A 12,611-nucleotide genomic window follows, 5' to 3' on the forward strand; every position below is an offset into this window, starting at 1 on the left:
ATAAGTACAAACGAGACTTGCGAGACTTGCAAACGCCTTCAAGCGTAGAAAGATCTTCTCTATACCTAGGTAGTAGGCAAAATTGGAATCCAAGTTTCCTATTACAGTAAGCAATCTATACCAGTGCAATGGCAGTGTTTTATCCCCACACTGTAGCTAGCCAGTTTGCTATGAATAGTTCTTCAAGTCAGTATAGTAGAAATTCAACCGACATTACTACATTTAACTCGATATTATCTATCAAATACCAGTGAGGCATCAATCAGTGGCTAATAAGTGGGTCTATATAAGCATGATCTAGATGCGGTTATCCCTCGGAGCCGACCCCGCAATTCTCTCCTCACCACAACCTTCAAACAGACCTTACCTTAACAACAAGCTACCACACACTCTATCTAAACCAACTGACCAACACCAAACATCCATTCTCATCATGTCCGAAAATCCAGACGTCCCAGATACCCAAAAGGCCTTCGTGCCTCTCGGTATGTCCACGATATCCCAACCCAACACCCCGCAGTGCCCGCACTAACAGTTACCAGAAAACAACCCCGAAGTCATGTCCCACCTAGTACACCAACTAGGCCTCCCAGAAACTCTGGGCTTCACAGATGTCTTCTCAATTGAAGACCCCGACCTCCTTGCATTTATCCCCCGCCCCTCTCACGCTCTTCTCCTCGTCTTCCCCGTCTCCAAAACCTACGAAACCCACCGCATAGAAGAAGACAGCTCTCTCCAAGAATACACAGGCCACGGTCCCTCAGAGCCAGTAACATGGTTCAAGCAAACAATCCGTAACGCCTGTGGGCTTATCGGTCTCTTGCACGCTGTCTCGAACGGCGAACCCCGCAAGCATGTGATTCCAGGCTCGGATCTAGATGTCTTGCTTAGACAGGCCCAGGATCTACAGCCGGCTAAGCGGGCGGACTTGCTCTACGAAAGTAAGGCGCTGGAAAGTGCGCATGCTGATGCGGCCAAATTGGGTGATACTGCTGCTCCTGAGGCCGAGGATAGTGTGGATTTGCATTTCGTGGCTTTTGTTAAAGGTGCGGATGGGACTCTTTGGGAACTTGATGGAAGGAGGAAGGGACCGTTGGCTAGAGGTGTTCTTGGAGATGAGGAGGATGCGTTGAGTGAGACTGCGTTGGGACTTGGGGTTAAGAAGTTTTTGGAGATGGAGACTAAGGGAGGGAATCCGGATTTGAGGTTTAGTCTTGTTAGCCTGGGCCCGGTTTTTGATTAATTTGGGAGAATTCTCAGTGGATGGGTTTTTATTCGGCGTCGAACTTTAACTACATAGATTGGAAATCGTTTCTATGGGGTTCGTCACTTTTCTTTTTTGGTATTTGCATGTATTATACTAGATAGTATTTAGAGATGCATGACTTGGCTCGTGGATTCTATTATCTATAAGGCGAAGGCTTTTCATTAAGTACAGTTTTGTATCAATTGTCTCTCCATTTTAATGACCAGATCACGGTTCAGGTTGATCAAATTGGCCAATTTCCACTCCCTGGGTAAACCTTGGGAGCGCTCAGACTATTGCTTTTCAATAATAGGCTGACTCTCCACAGTCGTTTCCGTGCCCGGAGCCACAGGCCCATTTTCAATGACGGCTCTCTGTTCAACTGACTCTCCATTCTCCCCAATCTCAGTCTTCTCTGAATCAGAGGTATCATGACCCTGAGTGCCAAGCGTCAAAAACGGCACCATCATGACAGAAAGGCCTGCTGCTGCTGCTGCAAACCAGTAGACACCGAGGTAGGGTTTGATAGCAGGCGTTGACGCAGTCATTCTATCCTTTATGGAGCTTTCGATAGAAGTAGCGATTCCGAGACCAAGGTTATTACACAGCTTGCTGACTGTGTTGAAAATTCCACCGGCGATTGACTGTTGGTGTGACGGGAGCGAAGACATGACGTACATCTGAAACATGACAGTATGTTAGTATAACGGACGCGTAAACTCGCCAGATGAAGGTTGAGTCAAGCCAGGATGTAGCTGATATGGTTTAGTACGTACGTTGGTCACATTGAACTGGATATCCGCACCAACAACCACAAGGATCAGTGCAGGGAAGATGTATTCCCAGTAGACAGCGTCTTCCTTCATGAAGCTCAAGATCAGGAACGAGGCCGTATATGCCAGAGCACCGATCCCGGTTAACAGTTTGTTGCTGACGCGGTGGAGAATCAGTCCGCAGACTACGTTAACTGTCACACCACTGACCACCATCGGGAGTAAGCGTGCGGTGATATCCAGTGCGGTGAGATGCTTAACATCTTGGAGGTAAAGGGATAGGTAAAAAGTGACAGCGGAGAACCCTGCAAAGCCGAGGCAGAAGGTTGCCATGAGCTACGTCGTATTAGCGTCTCTTCGACAGTCACTGTAGTATATGGTGAGAACATAGTAGATGGGGACTTACCAATGAGAAATTTCGATCTTTCCATACCCATAATGGCATCAATGGGTGTGTCGCGACAGACTGCCACCATACAAATCCTACCAAGATGAAGAAGCCAACGATAAACAGACCGAGAACATAGCCCGTCTTCCAGCCATCCGGGGCATCGCCAGCTAGCCTTTGAATTGTCAGCCACATCCATATTCAAAAGCAACCACATAGAGAAGGACCACATACGATAATGCACTCGAAAAGAAAGCGAATCCAACAATTATCAATCCCGTACCCAGAAGATCAAATGATTTGAAGGCCTCTCTACTAATAGGTGTCCTCGCGAACCCATCAGGTGGCACAGTCCAGATAGTCAAAATGGTAAAAATTCCATAAATAACCGAAAGAGCCCAGAAAGATGCTCGCCAGTTATATTCATTAGACGCAATGCCTGAAATAATCATACCGCCCACAAAGCCCAGTGGATTTCCAGCACTAAAGCAGGCGAATGCACGGTTCTTGCGTTTTGATGGCCTCTCATATACTGCGCCTAATGCGCCGACGGCTGGTGGTACTACCGCTGCGGCGAAGAGACCCAGAATACCGGAGAAGACGTCCATGTAGATAGCGTTTGTGGCGAAGCCTGCGATTAGAAGAGAGAAGGTGAAGCCGGCCATACCGATAATGAAGAGTACTTTGCGGCCGAACATGTCGGCTAATTTTCCAAATGATAAGAGGAAGGCACCGCTGCTTAGACTGTGGTTTATTGTTAGTGATTTCCATGAAGAAGAGTAGGGGGTTGTGAAATTGAAATTGGAATTGGAATTATTTGTTGTGTTTTGTATCTCAAGAAGTAGACAGTGGAGATTTATGTGCCAGTGGAGATGTCAATTGTATTTGAGAATGAGAATCGACTTACGAAGCACCGGCGTTAATCCATGTGATTTCTGCTGAGTTCATGTTCAGATCTGATCCAATGGATGCAGTCACACCCACAATAGCGCCTTGGTAAAATGATTGTTGCCCAATGGCCATGGTAGCTGTCAAGACGAAGAGACATTCTTGAATAGTCGAACTGAAACATGATGGTCGTTGCGAGTATGTTTGTTCATCGACGGCTAATGTGATATCGGGGCCCTTTTCCTGTTGGGAAGTATCATAACTGCCAGATTGCGACTCCATTGTGGGTCGCAATTTTGCAGTGAACTTGAGGTTCAAGTTCAAGTTCAAGTTTTCTTGCGACGCGCGGCAGTCAAAGTCCTCGGGAAAGAGAGAAAGAAGAACGGGGTAAAATGCAAGTGAAGATCCCGATTCCGATTAAAAGTTACTAAAAAAGATTAGCCTCTTTCGGGGGGGATTTCCAGGGGTCAAGTCACAAGTGTATTCGCGTTTTTTGCACTAAGTGGGGTGTGTCCAGAGACTCCAGACTCCAGACTCGAAACTCCAGATCTTCAATTCTGTGAGGGTTTTGAACCTCTTCATGTCCTATGTTTCACCAATATAAGTACAATGGGCGATTCATGACAAATGAATGACTTCCAAGGTGACTCGAAGATCACTTTGTCAGCTGCGCTACATTTCCGCGATTCCAAGTGTTACTTGGAAGTTTGGGCCCCCAATTGGTATTAAATTGGTAATTGGTTCGGAACTAGATAGGATCTGTGGAGCCAAGTTTGTTCCTACTCAACTTCAACTTACTCTGTGTAGTACTAGTAATCCAAAGGTTTAGAAATACATATAAATAGGTACTTGTTTTAGTCACATCTCTTGGGTGTATGTGATTAGGTCAAATTATCCATGATTCTGGTCCAGACTATTTCTCGACTTCTCAAGCCCTATGCTAGGTGGCGTCGTGCCCAGACCATGGGTACCTACACATGGAGATCATGACCATCAACATTCTACTACTTCATATACGGACATCCCGATCGAGGTATTCAAGTTGATTTGAATAGATATAACTTGAACTTTTTCATATTGAAGAATCAGAACATAGGCTGTGCCATTTAAACTCAATCGATTGCAGACTCGGACAAGATGTTAGAATTTGGACGTTGAAGCTTCAAGTTCTATGCACGAGGATCATCCTAGAATGAAATTCTAGTCGGGTGTACATCATTGATTGGAAACCTCGCAAATATCAGTCAGATCATTTATCTTCATCAAGTTCTGTCCAACAATCGCTAGCATTGAATTTCAACACTTCATTCCCACATGCCCACCATTCAGCAGTTAAATTCCGAGCAAAAACTTCCAGCGCCGTATATGACTCGCAAGAAGACTCGGATACACATGTATCATTGCTTGAACTGAACAAAAACCGCTCGAAAATTGTTTTCAGATTCGGTTTCCGCGAATGAAGATCTGGGACCGCTGCAATAACTCGTCGAGAAACTGTTCCCGGGTCTAGACCAAGCAAGTCGATATTATTATTCTCTAATACCACCTCATCAGTGCTAATCAAGCCAGAACCCAGAGGACATATGGTAACCTCCGCATGACTCTGAATTGCTCGCCCTATCACGAGAATCTCATAGGGTTTTCGCCAAACCCCATTCACCGGACACACGGGTTCACCCTTAGCTGTGACTTTAACCCAGATCCACTCTTCATGGATATCGAATCCATTTTGTGATAAGGCTTGGTACGCGGCTCTCCTAGCTTTTTCGGAATTCGTGATCCAGATAGCTGCGAAGCTTTGGTGACTTGGGACTTGTGTATCATGAGCTTCCGGAGATGAACTTTTAGTTGTGTTTGATGGCTGGGAATCAAAAAGGGGATTATGCGAGTGTACAGTGAGTACGTTCTGGATCCAGGAACTCAAAAGTTCCATTTCGTTGTATGAATGGGTCTGGTATTTCTTGCTGCGTTTAACAGAGCGGTTGGGCCAAGGTGGATCGAAGACTATCAGGTTAAAGCGCTTGGTGTACGGAAATCCTGGAATTGGAGGGCTCATGCCTTCTGTATCCGATAATGGAAGCGTGCAAAGCGAGAAGACTGACTGAGGAGGAATCATATACATAGAACAGCCTGGTCTGTCATCTTCGCTTCCATTCCCAGTGGTACCGATAGATAGGACACTTTGTTCTGATGATGGATTCTTCACTACACCACCCGAAAGATCTGTGAGCAAGAAAAATGTATTGCAGGAAGAAGATGATAGAATTGTTGGTGGGACATCTGATGAGCAGGGAATCTCAGATATTAACTCATTTCCATCAGAGCCTTCTGTGGCAGATCCATGCTGTAAATGCTCTATTTTCCGCTTCTTATCCGTAGTAGAAGTGACGGCATCCGGGGTCGATTCCGTTCTGGGCTGCTGCATCTGTTCATCACGTACAGCCCTAGGAAGGCACCAATGACTATCTGGGTCCGATGGCTTATAGGCAGTTTGGAGCTCATTCAAAGCAGCAGCAACGAGGGGCTGAATGAATTCATCATGATACCGACGTTCACCTAGCGATACTCTAGATAGGATTCTGGCGCGTGCTGCCTCTGTCTTTGGCTCCGTTGAAGAAGGATAAGGATTCTCCAGGGGAAGTGTTGATGTAAGCCTTTTGATTTTAGGCTTTGGCTTAGATGATGTATGGCTTTCCCCTAGCTCTGAAACGGATGCCTGTGGGGAGAATTGACCCGGTGATAAGAATTGGGCTTCTGCAATTGAGTGTGGGATATCGACCAGGAAGACAGTTTCTTCTGTATTATGAAACAAGATTGATTCATTTTCTTGATACCTGGTCATGGTGATGAGGTTCAAGTTCAGGAGCGAGATGTCTTAGATATCACAACGTTGAAAATTAACATGGGACGCAATGCGGGCGGAACGGGCAGATCCAGTTCCTGCAATCTTATTTATGAATTGCTTCAAGTTATACTACTAGTACCAGATGCTCAATATCAACATTGAACTTGAACTTGAAGTTCCCGGAAGTTTATAGATAAAATGACATTCTACCACGCTTACAGGTACAATCTCATGCAGCTGATCCCATTGGAATTTTACCCAGCGTACACAGAAACGAACGGGCATAATTTGAGGTTTAGCCCAGCCTCCCAGGCACATATAGTCCTGAAATAGATCATCAGATCAGAAGATACATGGTCATTTGAAAAAAAGAAAAGAAACGCTGTCTCCATGAAGATACATGATTGTGTCATCCACCTAGACACCAGGCACTTTTTTTTGGTTCCAGCCGCCTCCCAAAATCCTCAGCCATGTCCTCTCTCTCCTACCGGCGATCCAGCGTCCGATCAAGTGTGAGAGAGGGACATGGCTTGACAACACATAAAGCTAGTAACCCGCTGAATCTCCATGATAAGATGGCCAAAAAATAAGAATGATAATAAAAAGAAAGAGAAAAAAAACGAGAAAAAAATGAGTTTATACAGTAGATGGAAGCAGGGAAAATGTGATTAAAAAAATCATATGCGAAGATCAGCGCTGGAAGGAGGGTCAGTTCACGCTATATGCGGCAAATATTAAATATGCCTAGACATGTTGAAAATTACTCACCCGTCCACGTCGACCTCCGCTAGGTTGTCCCTGCACGGGTTGTGCCTGGGCATAGAACTGCGGAGGGTATTGGTAGAGCTGGGCAGGAGCCATCACAGGGCTGAACTGCTGCGGGCCATAGTTGGACTGACCAAGCATATGGTTGGGTCCCGCTGACAGTGGCGCCTGCTGAGTTGGCATAGAACGTAGATTCTCAACCGATGGCGATCCGGTTGGGTAGCCAAAGTTGTTTCCTGGTATGCCACCGTAGATTCCACCGGGAGACACTCCGCGAGCCTGTGCGGCCAGGTAATTCTGGTACTGTAGTTGAGAAAGCTGGTTCGTTGGATCCTGGAAGCCAGCAGCACCACCAAGCCCATTCAAGGGGTTTACAAAACCATTAAGGCCGTTGCTAGCGTATGGGTCGAGAGGTGGGGCGGTGCTTTGATCGATGGACATGGAGCGTGAGTCCGCCGAGTGGGGAAGCATGTTAGGAGGAAACTGTCCATTGTACTGTCTTTCCATGGAGGGCTGCTGGGGAAAGTTGGTACTTCCATGTCGGGATGACTGGCGGTGGGGCTTCTCGGGGGTGGAGGAGTGGCTGGCACCATGGTCGCGTCCATGATGATGCTCACGACCATTACCGCGGGAGGAGAGACCAACTTCATCCATCAGACGCTTGTAGCCTTGACTTGGAGATGCCTTCAACTTGGTCAAAACCTTTGCAACATTCTTGACGACTTCACCACGCATCGATTCATCGAAGAACGGAGTAGTCAGGACCTTAAAGATCAAGGTAGCACCAGAGGTCTGGTCACTAAGAATCTTCTCCAGAACTTCATCACCAGGGCTAAAGAACAATGCCTTAAGAACGATGTCCCGGGCCTCGGCCTCATTGCGCTGGTTGATGACTTTGAGCACGGTGAGGTAAGCCACCTTGTGAGTGCAAAGGTGCACAAGATGAGGAACCAATCTTGGGGCAAGAACAGTACGGCGGCGGGGGAATGTACAAGTGTCCAGGAACCAGGTGAGCAGGAGAGCACCATTGGCATTGGTCGCCAACTGTACACTGTGGAGGGCGATGGCAGCAGCGAGTGTTCGTTGCTGATCCTTAGTTGAGTTGTGGCTTTCCAAGCAAGCCCGCATGGCTCGGGCGCCAAATCGACCCTGAGACACCTCCCACATTCTACTAAGCATGGTCTCGAAGATAAAGTTATTGAAGGGAGCGCCAAATTGCAAGCAGACCTGGAGCACGTAGTTTCCGTACTGGTCAAGGAAAAGTGGAACAACATATGGACGAAGGGCGTCAACAATCATGTTCATCTGGGTGGGTGTCTTGGCGACATCGATAATTTTCTGGGCAGCCCAAGTTCCATTCTTGTGTACACCAATCTCAGCAAGATGCGGTGCGATGTGGGTGAGCATCTGCTCCTTCGTGGACTCGGAGCAGAATTCGAAAAGCTTTTGAACAACAGTGTTGCCCAGGTAGTCAGAGGACAGTTCAGCGATCTCAGGCAGCATTGCTCCGGCTGTTTCCTCAATCTCCTGGATGGAACAAGCGCCGTTGTCAATTCGCTTCCGAATATCACGCAGGCGAGGGGCATCGAACATCCGGGTCTGGCTAGGCTCGGGAACGGCAGGGATCTCATCCTGGAAATCTTGGAAAGCGATAGCACTCTGAATGGTGTTGTTGATGTTACGTGAATCTTCGTCGTTGGCGCCAAACTCCTGAACAATCTCAAGCATCTCCGGCAGTAGGTCAACCAGAGCAGGAATTTGAGGAACAGAGGTAGTGTCTGCCCGCTCCAGGCCATCTCCGGGGCCGAAGTTGGACTTGAAGCCAGGGTCGGGGGTCGGGGAGGACTGGATACCGTTGGCACCAGGGGTACCACTAGCAGAGGCGCCAGGGACCTTGGCATATCCAATTCGAACGGGACCAGCACCAGGGAAGATCTCCTTGCCATTTAGAACGCCCTTTGCCTGGACTGCACTTTCCAGACGCTCAAAGTTGACGAATCCGCAGTTCTTGTGAGTCAACACACGAGTTGACTCAATCTTGCCGTAAATACCAAAGATAGCCTCTAGAGAAGTCACAGTTGTCGACACAGGAATGCTACCGATCCACAGAGCTCGTGTCGGTCCGTCCTGATTGTTCTCGTCTCCCAGATCACCAGCACCCCGCATACCCGCCACGGGGCCACCACTTGCGTCTAATCGCAGTCCGAGTACAGCATCCGACAGGTCATCATATTCATTTTCCACCATGAGATCATCGGCATTGAAAGAGTTGTCGAGGCGGGATGGGGTTGCAAGATAGTTCCGAATGGACGATCGAGTGGGAGGGGCCTCAAGAATACCGGCAGTGCGTGCTCGCGGCCGGCTAATAGAGGCGTGGTTTGTAAAAGCTTGAACTGCCAGGTTGTGCTGATGGATCTGGGCCTGGGTCTGAGCAAGGTGAGCGGCTGCCACAGCGGCGGAGGGGTTGAGCGATCCAGAGGGAAGCTGAGAGTAGCGACTCTCGTATTCCATATCCTCGTCGTCAGCATACTTCTCCTTAGCGTTAACCGAGTAGGACCGGAAACGGTTGCTGTTCTTCATCAGTTCCATGCCAGCCAGAAGGCCGGGTAAACCAGCCTGCTGCTGTTGCTGCTGCTGCAAGAGAGCCTCCATCGACGGGTGCGAAAGGGTTGCCCGTGCAGATTGGGGAGTCTCTGCCAGTCCAAGGTAGTCCAATGTTCTATCAGAATCGGTAAGTCCATCTCGCGAGAACGATGATACACTCGGTGATGTGGGATCTTCCGAGGACCGAATACTGCTCAAGGTTGTTGCCCGATCACGACCGGTGGACCAATGCGAAGAGAACAATGAAGGTCCGAAAGGATTACCCGAATTAAGCAAGCCGCCCCTCTGCGGCATCGAGCCAGCTCGAAGGCGGGATAACATGGCAGGGTTTGGTGCGCCCGAGCTTGCAACTTTCGGTGCTGTATCAATTCCAGATACACCTTGAGGCCGGAACGGACTGGTAGAAGGTGTGGGCCGGGAGGTTTGAGACATGAACTGTTGCTGAAGGTCTAATTCGTTGAGTGTCGCCATAGGAGGGAACCGAGATGGGACTGTGCCAGCTCGAGCCCTGCGGCCAGAACCGGTGATTGAGCCATTGGAGGTAGGAATCAGGTCGGGGAAGCTATCCTGGCTAGGCGACTCAGGGATGTTCTCACGAAGCGGAGTGGAATGTCCACTAGTCGGGGGACCCCAGATGTTCGGGGAGACACCTTCTTGTGCTTGAATCTCGCGGGTTCTGTAAAATCGGACACCCCATTGGTCAGCCAACTACTTATCCCAAATGGCCTTGTCTCCCAGTGTCGTTGATCACTTACCGCTTATAAAGACGTGTTCCCAACTCAGAAGGGGATCCAGCCCCGAGTCTTGCAGCCCCGATAGATCCAGCAGAGCCAAAGGGTGCTTTCGCAGTTCCGGATCCAGCCAAATCGCTAGGCGAGCTGCGCCCAGTCGAGGCCCCCGACATGGGTTGGGAGGTCGGGATGTAGTTGAAACTCATTTGGCTGTCAGGTCGAGAAACTGGTAACATTATTTTTTTAATCCAGAGAGACGCTTCGCAGTAAGGCGGGTAACTCTATCCTCTGCCGCTCTATCCCAAACAGATATCAAAAAAGGGACCGACGGAGTTTGGTACTCGATTATGGATTCCCTGCTTAGAAGCGCCTGTACGTCGCAAACACCATGTGGTGGGATTTCGGATCGAGAGACGGTGGTTTGGTGGGGAAAAACAAAGTTTGGGACAGGGAATACCGCAGGATAAGGAGAATCTGAGGATGCTCGTCAAAATATGAGATGAAGAGACCCTAAATCTTCAAGGTCGATGTTAGTGTCGATGTAGGTGGTATAGGAATCAGTCGGGAGGCGCGAAAACGGGGGGAGGGGTTGACAAAGCAGCTCGACCGCAACAGGGAGAATGAATGTGCAATTTGGGGAGGGGCGGATGATATTATTCCAAAAGGCGTATATTTTCACCAAACGAATGCTGACCAAGCCAAAAAGAGGGGAGAAGTACTGTTGAAGATAGCAATCTTAAGTCGTCGTCATGTATTGACTCGTAGTCCCAAAAAATGATGGAATCGAGCCGTTTAACTCCAAGAAATCTCGTTTTCAATCACGTCGTGAGGTCGCCTTAGAGAAGGTGCAAAGATTTGAAAGAAGATGAGTAAAAAGGTCCTGACACAAAGGAGCGTCAAGTGAGGACTCAAAGCCGGGATTGATCAACGACCGAAGGGATCGAGGTGGCTGGAGAACCCGTTAGTTTGCGCGGCTCCGAGAGGCAAAACCAACCGTGGAGAGAAGGGGGCACCAGGGAAAGATCTTACCGAAGATCAATCGCAGAAAAGAAGTGCAGAAAAAGGAACAACAAGAAGTGGAAGAAAAAGAAAAGAAGAAGTGGAAGAAGAAACGGTTGAGAAGAGGATGGGAAAGGGGAGAGAGAAAGATGCTCAATGGGGAGAGGAAGAAGAGGGAGGTTCGGATGGTCGAGGGAGCAGTGGATAGTGTGTGTTCAACCATTCAGCTTCACTTTTTTCCTTTTTTTTTTTTCTCACTTTGAATGATTTATTTATTTGAATTATTAATAACTTTCGCCTTTTACTTGCTTCAAATGATTGATTCTCTATATTATCGAGTTCATAACATTGACAATCCCATTCTATGATTGTTTTTCTGCAACTACACAATATCATACACTCGGGAATCGGCAGGCTCCCCGGTGGATTGACACAGCCCCATCGATGTCATTGTTTCTGGAGGTTCCAGAGATTCAACTCTTTCTGCCTTGTGTACCCATTATGGCTGTGGAGAGTGTGAAAGATGAAACGAGAGAATCCAATCATCCATGATAGTTCAAATGAACTGGATCAGTCCAAGCGCCTTGTCATGGAACATGTGTTTGCTACAGTATATATTCCCTTACTCCTTACGGAGTACTGTGGCATGGCATACTCGGGGAAGAACCAAGGCGTGGAAACCAACCGAAAGCCCCGCATTCCGCTGCGTCATGTCGCTCAACAAGACCCAAATCCAGTATGAACCACTCGATTTGAAGCTTCAAGGGGGTGATGGGAATTCAAGGTGATAGAGGTACCTGAGAAGCGAGTGATGCAATTGGCTATGCAAGGGGACTTGGGGGGTTATGGTGCTGGTCCGAAACGGCCAAAAGACTGGTTTTGAGTGGTGCGCCGCAAGGGATGGGTCAGGTACGTGTCCTAGACCTTGTATTGGTCGCCATGTTGACCAGTTGTGTGATGGAACTGGGTGATTGAGACGCCTCACATAAGTGTGAACTTGAACTATATACTACTCTGTAGGGAGTAGAAAATGGCCTCACATGTACTCCGTACTTTGTAGGATCAATAGTCCGAGTCTGCAGGGCATGACCGTGAAGAAGGTCGGGCTTAGTCTGCGGGAGCGGAAGACCCGGGAAAGACTCGGACCTATGCAGGCACTGAACCAAATGGAGTCCACAGTGACCAACCGGAATGATTGTGAATAATTGGGGGGGCATCTACTTCATAGATGAAAGAATCTCATTTTCGGTCACTCCACTATTCATAAGGTTTTCTCTTAGAAATCGAGTCCGACTTACTCCGAGTATAGTACTCTACATAGTAATTTCCAAGGTTAAGTGATATGGTCACGTGCCATCATTGTTCGTTGCCC

The 12,611-nt window shown here is 48.2% G+C and overlaps 4 protein-coding genes across 4 annotated transcripts; 1 reads left to right on the forward strand and 3 right to left on the reverse strand.

The window, feature by feature from the left end:
- Positions 1–433: 433 nt before the first annotated feature.
- On the forward strand, positions 434–1,243 carry N7483_008997 (ubiquitin carboxyl-terminal hydrolase; the record flags this gene model as incomplete). Its single annotated transcript, XM_057092424.1, has 2 exons — positions 434–485; positions 543–1,243. The coding sequence occupies 2 exons, from the start codon at positions 434–436 to the stop codon at positions 1,241–1,243; spliced, it is 753 nt and encodes a 250-aa protein (XP_056943598.1).
- A 296-nt stretch (positions 1,244–1,539) lies between these two features.
- Positions 1,540–3,577, reverse strand: N7483_008998 (uncharacterized protein; the record flags this gene model as incomplete). The annotated part of the gene is made up of 5 exons (XM_057092425.1): positions 1,540–1,926; positions 2,023–2,355; positions 2,426–2,582; positions 2,642–3,151; positions 3,315–3,577. 5 exons carry the CDS (start codon positions 3,575–3,577, stop codon positions 1,540–1,542), a joined length of 1,650 nt encoding a protein of 549 aa, XP_056943599.1.
- Positions 3,578–4,544: 967 nt separating this feature from the next.
- On the reverse strand, positions 4,545–6,137 carry N7483_008999 (MT-A70 family; the record flags this gene model as incomplete). Its single annotated transcript, XM_057092426.1, has 1 exon — positions 4,545–6,137. The coding sequence occupies one exon, from the start codon at positions 6,135–6,137 to the stop codon at positions 4,545–4,547; it is 1,593 nt and encodes a 530-aa protein (XP_056943600.1).
- Positions 6,138–6,830: 693 nt separating this feature from the next.
- On the reverse strand, positions 6,831–10,476 carry N7483_009000 (putative RNA binding protein Jsn1; the record flags this gene model as incomplete). The annotated part of the gene is made up of 3 exons (XM_057092427.1): positions 6,831–6,836; positions 6,909–10,185; positions 10,265–10,476. The coding sequence occupies 3 exons, from the start codon at positions 10,474–10,476 to the stop codon at positions 6,831–6,833; spliced, it is 3,495 nt and encodes a 1,164-aa protein (XP_056943601.1).
- Between the last annotated feature and the right edge of the window lie 2,135 nt (positions 10,477–12,611).

This window comes from Penicillium malachiteum, assembly GCF_028827825.1.
Source record: "Penicillium malachiteum strain IBT 17515 chromosome Unknown utg000004l:1.0-4883003.0:1.0-4884900.0, whole genome shotgun sequence".
NCBI classification, from domain to species: Eukaryota; Fungi; Ascomycota; class Eurotiomycetes; order Eurotiales; family Aspergillaceae; genus Penicillium; species Penicillium malachiteum.